We start from the raw sequence: 15,402 nt of genomic DNA, 5'->3' as shown, positions 1-15,402 counted from the left end.
GAATCCAAAGGGTGTTTACAAATATATTAAGGACCAAAGGGTAACTAGGGAGAGAATAGGGCCCCTCAAAGATCAGCAAGGCAGCCTTTGTGTGGAGCCACAGAAAATGGGGGAGATACTAAATGAATATTTTGCATCAGTATTTACTGTGGAAAAGGATATGGAAGATATAGACAGTAGGGAAATAGATGGTGACATCTTGCAAAATGTTCAGATTACAGAGGAGGAAGTGCTGGATGTCTTGAAACGGGTAAAAGTGGATAAATCCCCAGGACCTGATCAGGTGTACCCGAGAACTCTGTGGGAAGCTAGACAAGTGATTGCTGGGCCTCTTGCTGAGATATTTGTATCATCGATAGTCACAGGTGACGCGCCAGAAGACTGGAGGTTGGCAAACGTGGTGCCACTGTTTAAGAAGGGCGGTAAAGATAAGCCAGTGAACTATAGACCAGTGAGTCTGACCTCAGTGGTGGGCAAGTTGTTGAATGGAATCCTGAGGGACAGGATGTACATGTATTTGGAAAGGCAAGGACTGATTAGGGATAGTCAACATGGCTTTGTGCGTGGGAAATCATATCTCACAAACTTGATTGCGTTTTTTGAAGAAGTAACAAAGAAGATTGATGAGGACAGAGCAGTAGATGTGATCTATATGGACTTCAGTAAGGTGTTCAACAAGGTTTCCCATGGGACACTGATTAGCAAGGTTAGATCTCATGGAGTACAGGGAGAACTAGCCATTTAGATACAGAACTGGCTCAAAGGTAGAAGAAAGAGGGTGGTGGTGGAGGATTGTTTTTCAGACTGGAGGCCTGTGACCGGTGGAGTGCCACAAGGATCAGTGCTAGGTCCTGTACTTTTTGTCATTTACATAAATGATTTGGATGCGAGCATAAGAGGTACAGTTAATAAGTTTTCAGATGATACTAAAATTGGAGGTGTTGTGGACAGCGAAGAGGGTTACCTCAGATTACAACAGGATCTGGACTAGATGGGCCAATGGGCTGAGAAGTGGCAGATGGAGTTTAATTCAGATAAATGCAAGGTGCTGCATTTTGGGAAAGCAAATCTTAGCAGGACTTATACACTTAATGGTCAGGTCCTAGGGAGTATTGCTGAACAAAGAGACTTTGGAATGCAGGTTCATAGCTCCTTGAGAGTGGAGTTGCAGGTAGATAGGATAGTGAAGAAGGCATTCGGTATGCTTTCTTTTATTGGTCAGAGTATCGAGTACTGGAGTTGGGAGGTCATGTTGCGACTGTACAGACATTGGTTAGGCCCCTGTTGGAATATTGTGTGCAATTCTGGTCTCCTTCCTATCGGAAAGATGTTGTGAAACTTGAAAGGGTTCAGAAAAGATTTACAAGGATGTTGCCAGTGTTGGAGGATTTGAGCTATAGGGAGAGGCTGAACAAGCTGGGGCTGTTTTCCCTGTAGCATCGGAGGCTGAGGGGTGACCTTATAGAGGTTTACAAAATTATGAGGAGCATGGATAGGATAAATAGACAAAGTCTTTTCCCTGGGATCGGGGAGTCCAGAACTAGAGGGCGTAGGTTTAGGGTGAGAGGTGAAAGATACAAAAGAGACCTAAGGGGCAACCTTTTCACGCAGAGGGTGGTACATGTATGGAATGAGCTGCCAGAGGATGTGGTTGAGGCTGGTACATTTACAACATTTAAGAGGCATTTGGATGGGTACATGAATAGGAAGGGTTTGGAGGGATATGGGCCGGGTGCTGGCAGGTGGGACTAGATTGAGTTGGGATATCTGGTCGGCATGGACAGGTTGGACCGAAGGGTCTGTTTTCATGCTGTAATCTCTATGACTGTAAGTTAGCAAGATGATAGTGTCAAAACAGGACAGCCCTTAAAACACTTAAGAGCAGTCTTAGACTGCCACCTAGTGTGAATGCTCAGTAACTGATTGATTAATCTGACCATTCTCTGGAATGGGAAGGGGAGCCTGTAAAGAGAAAAGCTTCTTTGCCCTTCACTTTATTATTTTCTAAATCGTTCAAATGTGTTTCAGTTTCTGGTCTATGATACTTTATGCTGTACTTTGAAATGTATTCCATCCTTTTTGTGGCAAGATTTTGTCTTTTGGGAGGAGGTGGTGTTGCAGTTGTGTTAGGAAAGGCCTTCATTTCTATTCATAGTAAGCTTGGAGAAATTTAGTTCCCGATCACATGCCTATCAGCTCTTCTCTCAGTAAATCCACTGTTTTTCCATCAATTGAAGCAACAGAAGGACATATGGTATTTAAAAGTGTGTGTGGTGAAGAAGTGTTAACAACTGTTCTGTGTAAAAGAGCCTCCTAACATGGTATATATATATATATATATATGTATATGAACAAACCCTGCAAGGTATTTCTTGAATACATTTCTCTTGAACACTAAGCACAAACTAATCAAAATCTGGGGTACTTGAATTTTTGAAACAGTTTCAAGTTGCTTATATAATTCTTCTTGGCGGTGTACCTGTTATATAGGCAACAACTAGGAGTGGCATGGTGGCTCACTGGTTAGCACCACTGCCTCACAATGCAAGCATCTCTGGTTTGGTTCCAATCCTGGGTGCCTGTCTGTGTGTAGTTTGTATGTTCTTCCAGTGTCTGTATGGAAGGTGCTGCAGTTTCCTCCCGCAGGTTAGGTGGATTGGTGATGGGAAATTGCCCATAGTGTCCAGGGATGTGCAGGTTAGATGGGTTAGCCACTATAAATGTGTGATTACAGGGATAAATGGTGTCTGGGTTTGGATGGGATGCTCTTTGCATGGGTCAGTACAGGCCTGATGGACCAAATGACCTTCTTCCACACTAGGGATTCTATGAAGTGCAATGTGTGGATATTTTAAAGAAAACACAGGACAGAGGTTTAAGTCAATAGTTCAATTTATTTTTTTCATTTTAGTTTAGGAAAGATAAATGCAGTTTTTATATATGGTTGTCCTGAATTATTTAATTACCATTTAATGAGATTTAACACAAATGTTTCCATTGCTCTTTTAACAAAACTAGTAGTCACACTCATCCAGAACAAAAATAGTTATTTCACCAGGCACATACAAATTGTTCAAATATCATTTACTGAAAAAAATATATCAATATCTTTGTATCTTTCAGACTATATTAATACATTTTAAATATGAAATATGGCAAAGGACTTAAAGAAGATATGGCATTTGATCCAATGGAGTTACATTTCTCTGGTAGCTTCTTTCACCCACTGGAAGATAATCTATTTTGAACAATGAATTTATTCTTCAATAGACTAAATGGCATGCTATTCAAAAAGGTTTAACGTTCTGATATTTTTCTATCAATTCTTCAGTTTCTCCTTCAAATTTATGTCCCTTAGCATGATTTTCATTTTTCATTCTGGCAGTCGTTTTAATTATTACTAGGGTCCCACTTAATCAATACCTAATATGCAGAGCTGAACTGATATAGAATTTACTTTTTAGGTTAAAATATTATGTATATAACTTAAGACATTCTGTAAATGTCTGTGAGTGGTATACTCAGACTGTGTTTACATATGCTGGATGCATTATTGATTTGTCCACAGAAATCATTGAATTCCTCACTGACATGGGTATTACAGATACTGCTGATGACAATAATTCTCTTTCTCTACTATAACAACCTTTGTAGTGCAATGATTATTATGCTGATAGATAAAGACTGGATTGTACATAGAAGACAGTTCTTGTTGATAGAAGATGATGATGAATCTATTTCTAAAATCAAAATAAAAAGATTTTTAACTCAAATTATTCAACATGTTTTGAAAATCTCAAAATGCATTTCTGTTATCAGTAAATGTTATTAACAGAATTCACTTATAATCAACTCCACTTACCTTGGATACTTATTAAATCTGGAGGTATTATGTCAGGGTTCCCTCCTGTCAGGCCAATTTTCAGGCTCCTCACCTCACTTACTGTATGTTGCCCAATCCACATTTGGACTAATGTGGAATTTTCAGCATCCTTAACAGTTTGAAGGTTAACTCCAAGCAAATTTCTTAAGTTACCAGGGCTGAGTGTCTGAAACAAAAAGAATTGTGTGTCACTTTAAGAAAAATGGCCACTTTTGTACCACGCAACATACCTTATTGATGCTGCATAAAGTGCTGGAAAGTGATGAAATTGTGGGAAAGAGCTGAAACTATTAGAATAAAAAAGATTTGCATTTCCATGAAGCCTTCATGAACTCAGAATGTCCCATCATGTCGCTCAGTCAATTAAGTACAGCCTTCAAATGTGAATGTTGTCAGTCTATAGAACCCGAGTTTATAACTTAATCCAATTTTCACATTTAATATGAAATGACATGACCTAATTAATAACACTCATGCTTTTTGAGGCCATAATCTTACTCAATGCCACTCCACCATGTTTCACACCATCCTGTCACTTTTCTAATGGCTAGCTCTTGGTGTGGAATCTAGAAATGGTAGACATTTACTACTTAAACTGAGTAACAATTGTCTGAACTCTTATCAAGAATGCTTATCAGCAGATTATTTGATTTTGAAAGGCACCACTGTACAAGGACAAGCTCCACTCTGTTCACCATCTCCTCACAGCTCTCTCTCTATCTCTCAAACACACACAAAAAAAGTATTTTGTTTTTCCATACTTTTACTTGTTCAGGATTCAGTGTCAAGAATACACTAGGGTCCATGTTGATAGTGTCGGCAGCAAGAGTCTGTAAATCAGCAGTTGTTGCAGCAGCTTTAGAAGATGAAAATGAACTTGTTAAATAAAAGTGACACTGTACCTTCCGAGCATTGACAATCTTAAAATATATACAACGTTCTGTGTGCAATAAGCTTTGGTAATACAATGATCATTATTAGTTCCTAGGTAACATTCTCTTCTCATACTGAGACAAATCTTATTTGTACTTGATCTATCAGTTTTTTTTACAATTGTTAATAAGAGGTAGACCTAAAATACCAAAACAAGGCACACAAAATTGAAATGCAGCAATTTCTTTGGAGATAGTAGCAGTTCAATCTCAGATTACTTTAATTCTTAGTGTCTACATCAATAGTCTATCGGTTTAAATTGGCATTTTGCAGACAGCCTCAAGTAGGTATTACTCCTTAATTTGTTACAATAACTGTACCTAGATAAGAATTAGGTAGAAGAGGGTTTTCTTAACAAAAGCAGCAAAATATTTCTTCTGCTTCAACATCATATTCTGAGGAATTTCATACGTTCAATTTGTACAAATTTTATTAGTCTTTTGCCAATTGTGAAAAAATAGTCTTTTTTATAAATCAGCCCAGAAAATTGCACAATTAAATACAGAAAATAAATCCAGAATTCAAAACAATTTCTCTATTGCAATTTATGTCTGTATTACTTACCAAGGTATGTCTTAATCTGATTATAATAAATGGCTGAATCATTAGTTTGTCTCTCAATTATGCTTTTTGCTTTGTTGTATATTAGCGTTTTCTTCGATTGAGAGCATGAGGAAATATTCAATGTGGATGCGTTGCTGCAGGAAAATTGTTAGAACAGTCTGAGTTATTTTACTTATGGAAAGCATGCAATATTGCATTCAACTAGTGAATTTTTCAAAGGATAATTCAGTGTCAGAGACCTGGGTACCAGTCTTAGCATTGCAAGTGGCCATGGTAGAAATGGGACGATGTGTTGCAGTTTAATAGTATCTTAGCAGGTACCCAAGGCCTCAAAGCATTGGGAGGAGATGCTTAGATTTCCAACAATACTCAGGGAGATTACTTTTGGAATATTGTGTTCAATTCTGGTGTCCCTGCTATTGGAAAGACGTTGTGAAACTTGAAAGGGTGAAGAGATGATCTAGAAGGATGTTGCCAGGGTTGGAGGGTTTGAATAGGCTGGGGCTATTTTCCTTGGAGTGTCGGAGGCTGAGGGGTGACCTTGCAGAAGATTATAAAATCATAAGGGGCATGGATAGGGTGAATAGTGAAAGTCTTTTCCCAAGGGTAGGGGAGTCTAAAATTAGAGGACATAGGTTTAAGGTAAGAGGAGAAAGATTTGAAAAGGGCCTAAGGGGCAACATTTTCATGCCAAGAGTGGTTCATGTATGGAATAAGCTACCAGTGGTGGTGGAGGCTGGTACAATTACAACATTTAAAATGCATCTGGATAGGTATATGAATTGGAAGGATTTAAGGGGATATGGGCTAAATGCTGGCAAATGGAACTATAATTTAGCATACCTGGTTGGCATGGACGGGTTGAACCGAAGGGTTTGTTTCCATGCTGTACAACTCTATGGCGTTATGATTGTATTAGCTGGCCTAAGATTTTGGATCACTGAGAGAGGTATTTTGAAAACAAGAAGGTTTGTAGTGGATGTTCTTAAGGTCAGATTGAAGAATGTATTAAGAGAAGCACATAGAACAAGGGAACACTTGGATTTATGGTTGTCGGACTTAAAAAGCTTGAGGAGGGAAAATAGTTAAAAAGAAACAGTGATACTCAGAAATGAATGTGCTGCAATTTAATTCCATGGCATATAAGATGCAGTGGAGCCGAGTGCAGCATTCATAGGTTTCCCTGGTATTTCTTTTTGGATTGGCTGGGGGTTTGGGAGCATTAAGGGTTTTTGAAAGCATTATCGGAGTTAACACTCCTGTTGAGGAGGGATGGCCATCAAAATGAACTCCAAACTGCCATCATTCCCGTTCAAATGATCAACCTGCCCCAAATGTGCTTCCACATTATGCATCTTTACCATCACTTTGCCCATCATCATTTGTGGTCCTATTACGCCTGAGTTTTATGTCCTTATTGTCAAGTACTTAAATCCATTTGTTCAAGTTAAGATACATCAAATTACTGGGTAGGAATGTGGAATTTTCTCATCAAGACTGCTAGGATAGTTTACAAATACAATAGCAAGCTTGCAGAATTATTATTTGTAAGTTTGCCAAAAAAACTCATAAAATGTTGAAGCTTTTGTACCAAACAAAACATTACACCTTAAAAAATGCTGAGGAGGGATTTGTTCTTAATTGAATCTCAAACAATAATCAATGAAAACAAATTTTCCCTAAACAGTCTGTTAACTGGATGAAAATGTTTACAGTCAACTTAGTCTCATCCAAATAAGTTTCATATTCTACCCTTATTTTTAGATATTATTTTCATTCTCTCCAATTATTTGTTGTCTAGGGAAAAAAAACTAGGGCAATATGGTTGCTGGTAAAACGAAAAACAGTTCACCACATTGGCATTGAATTAGAACAGTCAGATAGTACTGTACCAACAGTGGTGGGAGATTGTAATTACAGACAATTCTACAGAGAGATTTTCATTAGAAATGGGGACATGTGAGATTAAAACAAATATTTGTGCAGTCTTCACTTTTTACATATTAATTTCCGTTGCATCTTCAATAGATTGCTAAATTTGTAAACAGAATTATGTTATTTACATGTGACAGCATTTGTTGTGCATCTTTCTGTGTTGTGTTGAAACAGGCCTTTAAGGAATTAAAATCTAACTTGAAGCAAGTAGACCTCAAGATCAATTCAAAATTATATTTTCTTGCTGAGAGCCTTTGGAGAATTGGAAAATAATTGCAAATTTCCAGGCCCTTGTTGAAGGGAATCAGTGCAAAAAATGAGTTCCTGTGTGAGTTAGCACTGAGACATTTACATGGTGTGAAGATGCTGTGGCCTTAAGAGGTTATTTGTCCTGCTGTTTTTTGAAGAGAGAGATTGAATAAGAGGTGCTGAATAGTCTTGTGGCAACATAAACAGGTTGTAAGGCTTTGGTTTAGTTTTTAAAGTTGGAACAATAGAAGCAGTATCCAGCTCTCTCAGACCAGGACTTCTCATTTTACATTTTTTAAGCTTTAAGCAGTTGTTGTTGAAGTTTCAACAGAGCTGTTCCGGTTGTGGGCTTGAAGACTTGGAAGCTGGTTTTTGATTATAGCTGAGTGTTCTCTTCCTCGGCTGCTAGATTGCAGGTGAGACAAAATTGGTTTTCTGAATTTGCCTTTTTGCCAAAGGGGGTCTTTATGGGGTGTTACTATATTGGAACAGTTTATTAGTAATAGTTATTGTATCTATTATTCTGTTCGGTTTTCTAATAGAATTATGTTATTCCAAATTTCTCTTTTTTTTGTTTGTATTTTAACTACAGTGTTTAAACAAATTGTGTTTTGCTTAATGTTGAGAAGTTTGAGCACTCACATTGCATCTGGAACAGGCACTTCACATTTGCCTTTAAAAATAAGAAAAAGCTAGGGCTAGGCTACCTATTTTGAGAATGTCTGGCCCCTAACAATGGCCACATAAACACAGAGTACAGGTAACTAATTCACAGCATCCTGGATATAAGGAACACTTACCTGATTTCAGTGGAGCTGATTGCCCGAATTTGGCTTTCATCAAGAAGACACAGCACATTTCCACCAATCAAATTCAACACATTTGCATCTAACACTCCACCCGCTTCCAAGTACCTTGAAACAATTGCTTTTCTCTGCATATTAGAGAGACAGAATGTTAAAAGCATGACTGTAGCCACGGCAAGTAATCTTCTATCAAAGTGAATTTCCCATGACAAAGATTTCAGTGTATTTTAATTTATTCTTTTTGGTTAGTATTTAATTTATCATTTTTTTTTCATTCTTCAGTACCAGAGAGTATTCAGTTATGGCACTTTGTTAGTACAATGGCATCTGTTATTGCAGAATCAAGACTGCCTTCAGTGTGTTCTGTCTAACCTCAATCTCAAAGCTTAATTAGGAGAACACTTTCTTTTCACTTTGCAGCAAATCTGGATCATCTGTTCAGTTGAGATTATCTACTTATAGCAACTGTGAGTTCAATATCTGCACTCACTGAGTTGGGTGTGCCAAATATTTCACAAAAAATCTTTCGACTAGATTTGAGTTCTGATTTTAGGGATAATTGCCCAGGTATTCTGATGATGTTATGAAACCTTTTTTTTTAAATTCACTCTCTAGATGTGGGCATCATTGGCTAAGCCAGCACTTATTGTCCATCCATAAATGTTCAAGGAGGTAGTGTCTTCTTGAAATGCTACAGTCTGTAGGTAGATCCACATTACCATATGGAAATGGGTTTCAGGATATTAACCCAGCGACATATTTCCCATGTGAGGATTTTAAATTAGATTAGATTCCCTACAGTGCAGAAGCAGGCCCTTCAGCCCAATCAGTCCACACCGAACCTCCGAAGAGTAACCCAGCTACACCCATTTCCCTCTGACTAATGCACCTAACACTATGGGCAATTCACCTGACCTGCACATCTTTGGATTGTGGCAGGAAACCCACATAGACACAGGGAGAATTTGCAAACTCTACACAGACAGTCGCCCAAGGCTGGAATTGAACCTGGGACCCTGGTGCTGTGAGACAGCAGTGCTAATCATTGAGCCACTGTGCCGCCCCCAGATGGTGAGTGGTTTGGAGAGGAACTTGCCGGCTGTGTATTTCCCTTGTATCTGCTGCCCTTGTCCTTCTGAATGGTAGTGGTTGTGGGTTCTGAAGATGCTGTATGAGGAGCCTTGGTGAATTTCTGCAGTGCATCTTGTAGATGGTACATGCCATTGCTACGCAGTCTTGGTGGTGGAATGAGTGAATGTTCTGGGTATGGTGCCAATCAAGTGGGCAGCTTTCTCCTGGACAGTGTCAATATCTATGAGTGTTGTTGGTGCTGCACTGCTGCAGACAAGTGGGGAGTATTTCATCACGCTCCTGTCTTGTGCCTTGTAGATGGTGGACAGGTGTTAGAGAGTCAGGCGGTGAGTTACTTGCTGCAATATTCCTAGGCACAAACCTGCCTAGTCCAGTTAATATGACTAGTCCAGTTAAATGTCTGGTCAGTGGTAACATCCAGGATGTTACACAGTCAGGATTCAGCGATGCCATTGAGTGAAGGGGCAACAGTTAGATTCTATCTTATTGGAGATGGTCATTGCTTGGCACAAATGTTACTTGCCACTTGTTAAAGTGAGGACAGCAGATGCTGGAGATCAGAGTCAAAATGTGTGGTGCTGGAAAAGGTCAGGCAGCACCCGAGGAGCATTAGAGTTGATGTTTTGAGCATAAGCTCTTCATTGGGAATGTAAATAGAATTATGTTATTGGTCCAAACCTGGATATTGTCCATATCTTGCCATATGTAGCCCTGTACTGTTTAATATCTGAAGAATTGCAAATGGTGCTGAACATTGATGTCTGCACCATGAACATTCTCACTTCTGACCTTATGACAGAGGGAAAGTCACTAATTAAGCAGCTGAAGATGGTTGGGCATGGGAGACTACCCTGAGGAACTCCCACAAAAATGTTCTGCAGCCCCGGAGTTTAGCTTTCTTTTGTCCATGTTTAAACCAAGTTTGTAATGAGTGGCCTTGGCAGAACCCAAACAGGGTATCACTGAGCAGGTTATTGCTGAGTATGTGTTGATTGAAAGCACTGTTGATTGATGGTGAAGTAATTGGCTGGATTGGATTTGTCCTGCTTTTTGGTGTACAGGACATACCTGGACAATTTTTCACATTGTTGGATAGATGCCAGTGTTGTAACTGCACTGGCACAGCTTAGGTAGGGGAGCAGCAAGTTCTGAAATAAAAGTCTTCAGTACTATGCTGAATGATGTCAGAGTACATAGCCTTTGCAGTGTCCAATGCCTCCAACCATTTCTTGATTTTACGTGGAGTGAATCGAATTGGCTAAAGAGTGGCATCTGAGATGCTGGGGACCACTGGAGGAGACCGAGATGAATCAATCAGTCAGCACTTCTGGCTGAAGATTGCTGCGAATGCTTCAGCCTTACTTTTTTCACTGATGTGCTGGGCTCTTCTATTGTTGTGGGTTGGAGATAAGTGGGCAATAAGTGGGAACTGTAGGTGAAGGAGTTCGGGTGCCATTTTGGTGAGATGCCAGAGATGTGGATGACTGCTTATGCTTGGCTTGAGGAACTAACGGGTTGGGAATGAGGGACAGTGGTGGTGCTAGTTTGGAATGTGGGGAAGGAGGGTGTTGGATCCAGCTGGGTTGAGTTTAGTAGTTCAGTTTAATAGATATCCAGGAGTTGAAGCAGATTTCTCTAATTCACACCCAACCGTTAAGCTCGGCTGAATTGGAACTCTCCAACATCCCCAAAATTATGGTACTTTCTTGGAGGGTTCCAGACACTGGGGAGTTGCCCATTGGAATTTTCAACTTCCTGGACACTTCCTGCAAAGTCAGCTGCTACCTCCAGATGGTACTAATATACAACATTGGTTTACACTTCTCCTACAACTATCTGGCCATTGGAATATCTGAGGCAATAAATTAAAAGCTCTATCTGCAAAATTCATGTTTCCATTTTGGGAGCAGCCTTTTACAAGGAGTAATTTTAAAAGGAGCAAAATTCCCCACAGTAGCCATTAGGCCATTAGCAAACTATAAAACAGTTCTCCATTATGGGATGTCAATAAAAATGATAATTAATGTTTTCAACTGTAATCCTCTGTTAAATATTGAAGGAAAGCAAAATAAGTCAGTCTAATATCAATCCAACTGACTCTATTGCAGACTTGTCTTCTGCCCTATATTTTCCCATATTCAGAAACAAATAAGATCACAATCCAGGCTGTCTGAGTTTAAAGCCAGACTCTCTTTCAACCAAGACAATCCCTCAACTTAATTAGTTTTGTTAAAAATTTCTTTTGAGTTGCTATACCGTGGTATCATTCTGGCTGTTTGGCAGTAGAGCAGAAACAGTTTCCACTTTGGTTATATTCCAAGTGCTGATCTCTGTCGAGCTGTACACCGTAGCAATGATTCCCAGCAGCTGAATTTTCTCTTCTGGTAGTCCGGCTGGATAAATCTGTTTCAGAAATATTCAGGGTTAGAAAATGTAAACAGAAAACGCTGGACAAAGGTTAGCTAGCTTCTAATGTTTTAGGTCTGTGAGCATTTATCAAAATGATTAAACCAGATAAAAATTAGAGACGAATTATAACATTTGTTTACATTGTGCATGATTAAGAAAAAAATAAGGAACTAAACATTGATCATTTTCTATCGAGTCATAAAGCATGGAAACAGACCCTTCCATCCATCCAGTCCATGCCAACCATAATCCCAAACTAAACTGGGCCCACCTGCCTGCATTAGGCCCATTTCCCTCCAAACCTTTCCTTCTCATGTACTTATCCAAATGTCTGTTAAAATTTGTAAGTGTACCCATATCTACCACTTCCTCAGGAAGTTAATTCCACAGACGGTCCAAAAGGTTTTATATTTATTATAATTTGCACAAGGAGGCAATTGATTAGGATCTTCCAACAGATTTGGCTAATCTATTGATTTGAATTAGTTGGAAAATCCACTCATGCCCTGGAGAACCATTTATGGAAACCACATGGCAGGTTGTTGAGGAGTCGTTTGACCAGGGAAATTCTAGCTTTCTTGCAAGATTTCTGGGCAACTCTAAAGGACATTCCAGAGTGAACCACATATTGCTATGGGTCTGCCGTCACATGTAGATCAGACAATTAAGGGTAGCAGATTTCTTTCCCTAGAGGACATTAGTGAACTAGATGGGTTTTAATGATTATTGACAGCGGTGACATGGTTGTCTACTCCAGATTTGTTTTTGTTTAGTCATTCCAACAGATTAATCTGTTGAACCTTAGTTTCATTCCCTCATTGACAAGTGTATTCTTCCATAGATAAGGAGACCAAAACTCTGCGCAATACTCCAGCTCTGTCTCACCAAATATCGATAGAACAGCAGGAAACGTTATGATCCTAGCTAATGTTACTACTGAACAAGTAAGATTCCAAGAATAAAGTCTGGGCTTGACAGATCATATTTCACTTAGTTTTCAATGGTACCGGTCTTTCACTGAAATATAGCATTTAAGCCGCACATTTGGTTTCAACCACAAAGAGTTTATTGTGCAAAAGAAACAAAAGTAAAATAAAATAAACCAAGTTCTTTCTAAATGTAACAGCTTGAAAGACTTCAAAACAAACACAGCAAAACAAAATTCAATCTACTCTCTAATGCCAACACTTTACAGTTAAACAAAATCCAGAGAAATTCCTTCCCCATAAAATCAGTAGGTTTGACTTAATTACACCTTTACTATTCTGGTCTCGTAACTGTAAGACCTTTTACCTTGACCACTCTCACAACTGAAAGCTTAGACATTCTCAGTCTTTGAAAAATCAATTTCTAACCAAACACTTCTGATCTGGAAGTTTCACAAACAACACTCCTTCACTAAGGTAACCAATTTCCTTAACTGCTCTAAACTATTTCCTTTTTCTATGAGAGACTTACTTGCTTCTGATCCCAGCCAGGTCTTCCTCAAACTACCCAAAATATCTAACTATCTTCCTCTTCCTGGCCTCTCCTAAACTAATGGTTTAGTATTATCTCTCACTGGTTGTTAAACACCAGAATATCAATAACACTTCAGGAGATATATATTGGTTTAAAATCATGGAAAGACCTATCTGGTTAATTTTTTACACAAGAATAGACCAACACCTCTAGTTTAAAATTTAAACTAAAAAAAAATCGCACACCTTTCATCACTTAAGACATCTTTATGGCTGTACTCAAAGACCCTTATCAACACACCATTTTCCTTCCCTACTGATTGTTTTATCTGCACTTTAGCTTTTAGTGATTTATGAACAAGGACACATGATGTCCTTTTGGAAACCCATACTCTCCAATACTTAGCAGTTGAGAAATATTCTGTCTCCCAGCTTTTTTTTCCCTCCAGATGTAGAACTCCCATTTCTCTTATATTGGAGCCAATCTGGGGCATTGCCTGATACTGACATTAAAATACTCAAAGTATGACATTATTTCACAATAAACACAAACCCATTTTCTGTACTATTTTCTTTTCAAAAGGGAGAGGAAGGAAGTTGAAAGAATTGAACTATTTCCTATTCTCCCGTCAAGTCTATAAAGAGGATCCAATAGGTGCTTTTTGTCTTCTATACGAGGGTGAATTTGACCTCTTATAATTGAATGAGGTACTCTATCCACATAAATTTATATCTTCACTGTGTGCGCTTGAATAAAGGTATCATACTGTGGATGCTGGAAATCTGAAACAAAATGAATACTGGAGCAACAGAGCAGAGCAGAGTTCTGAAAAACAGTCATACAGGACTCAAAACATTAACATAAAATGGGCGGCACGGTGGCACAGTGGTGAGCACTGCTACCTCACAGCACCAGAGACCTGGGTTCATTCCCGCCTCAGGCAACTGTCTGTGTGGAGTTTGCACATTCTCCCTGTGTCTGCGTGGGTTTCCTCCGGATACTCCAGTTTCCTCCCATAGTCCAAAAATGTGCAGGTTAGGTGAATTGGCTATGCTAAATTGCCCATAGTGTTAGATGTAGGGGAATGGGTCTGGATGGGTTGCTCTTTGGAGGGTCAGTGTGGACTTGTTGGGCCAAAGGGCCTGTTTCCACACTGTAGGGAATCTAAACTAATAAAACTCTGCTTCTCTCTCCACAGATGCTGTGAGACCTGCTGAGTTTCTCCAGCATTCTCTGTCTTTGTCCATTCATGTACTTGACTGCCATTTCTGGTTAATGACCCTTTAGATTTATCTATCGTTATTGACTCTAGTGCTATAAGTAAATGTGCGCTGAAATGTATTTCTGTGTCTCTCCTCCACTGATCTAACATCTAAAATAATATCTTGTGTCTCAACAGAATTCTGATATTGTTGCCATGGATTATTAACACTTCAAGACTTGGCTCAAATCTCTAGGAGTGTTTCCCTCTCAGGAAACGTATCTCAGAAAGCAGAATTCCTACACCTCCCAAATGCAAATGAATTTTGCCAGCAACCAAAAGTGCTGAAACAAATGGACACTTTTCAGACTATTATTGCCAGCAAGGAGAGGAAAGAAGCAACTGGCCATCAGGAAGTACCGCCTGCCAGGAATGTAGGTTGTAACATCACAAGCCTACAACCAGTGATTTCTTAGAACATGCTTCTTATGGGCACTACTCCCAGTTAGCAATGCTGAATCAAATCATCAGCCTGGACGTTCAGTAAAATAACTCCAAACAGGCTGGTATCTCTTCACCAAGTCACCTGGTATTGACACACAGATGGTCCTTGACTTTAGTATTGCCTCTTCAGAGTCAGCTATCAGATTGTCAGCATCTCCTTGTTTTATCTGTCACAGAGATCCCTATATGGACCAGGTTAACAGCCCCAGTCAGGGAATTCGTATTCAATAAAGTCCACCTGGCTGAACTCATTACAATCACTACATCCAGCCATCATGATTTTAAGCTGCTGAGTTATAAAATGATAATTCCAACTCTGGAATAATTTAAAAAAAGAACTGACTGAGAAGGGATTTAGTTGCTTA

General features: G+C 39.2%; 1 protein-coding gene across 1 annotated transcript in view; it reads right to left on the bottom strand.

Moving 5' to 3' along the window:
* Nucleotides 1–2,874: 2,874 nt before the first annotated feature.
* Nucleotides 2,875–15,402, bottom strand: part of LOC132825289 (uncharacterized) — a 292,786-nt gene continuing 280,258 nt past the window's right edge. Inside the window, exons 149-154 of the mRNA XM_060840393.1 lie at nucleotides 11,719–11,865; nucleotides 8,365–8,498; nucleotides 5,381–5,514; nucleotides 4,645–4,739; nucleotides 3,863–4,049; nucleotides 2,875–3,740 (exon numbers count right to left, since the gene is read on the bottom strand). Of these exons, the coding sequence (XP_060696376.1) occupies nucleotides 3,637–3,740; nucleotides 3,863–4,049; nucleotides 4,645–4,739; nucleotides 5,381–5,514; nucleotides 8,365–8,498; nucleotides 11,719–11,865 (801 nt within the window). The 3' untranslated portion in view covers nucleotides 2,875–3,636. The remainder of the gene's footprint in view (nucleotides 3,741–3,862; nucleotides 4,050–4,644; nucleotides 4,740–5,380; nucleotides 5,515–8,364; nucleotides 8,499–11,718; nucleotides 11,866–15,402) is intronic.

This window comes from Hemiscyllium ocellatum, chromosome 20, assembly GCF_020745735.1.
Source record: "Hemiscyllium ocellatum isolate sHemOce1 chromosome 20, sHemOce1.pat.X.cur, whole genome shotgun sequence".
NCBI classification, from domain to species: domain Eukaryota; kingdom Metazoa; phylum Chordata; class Chondrichthyes; order Orectolobiformes; family Hemiscylliidae; genus Hemiscyllium; species Hemiscyllium ocellatum.
The sequence above is the reverse complement of the archived record's forward strand: the minus strand, read 5'-3'. Positions and strand labels throughout refer to the sequence as shown.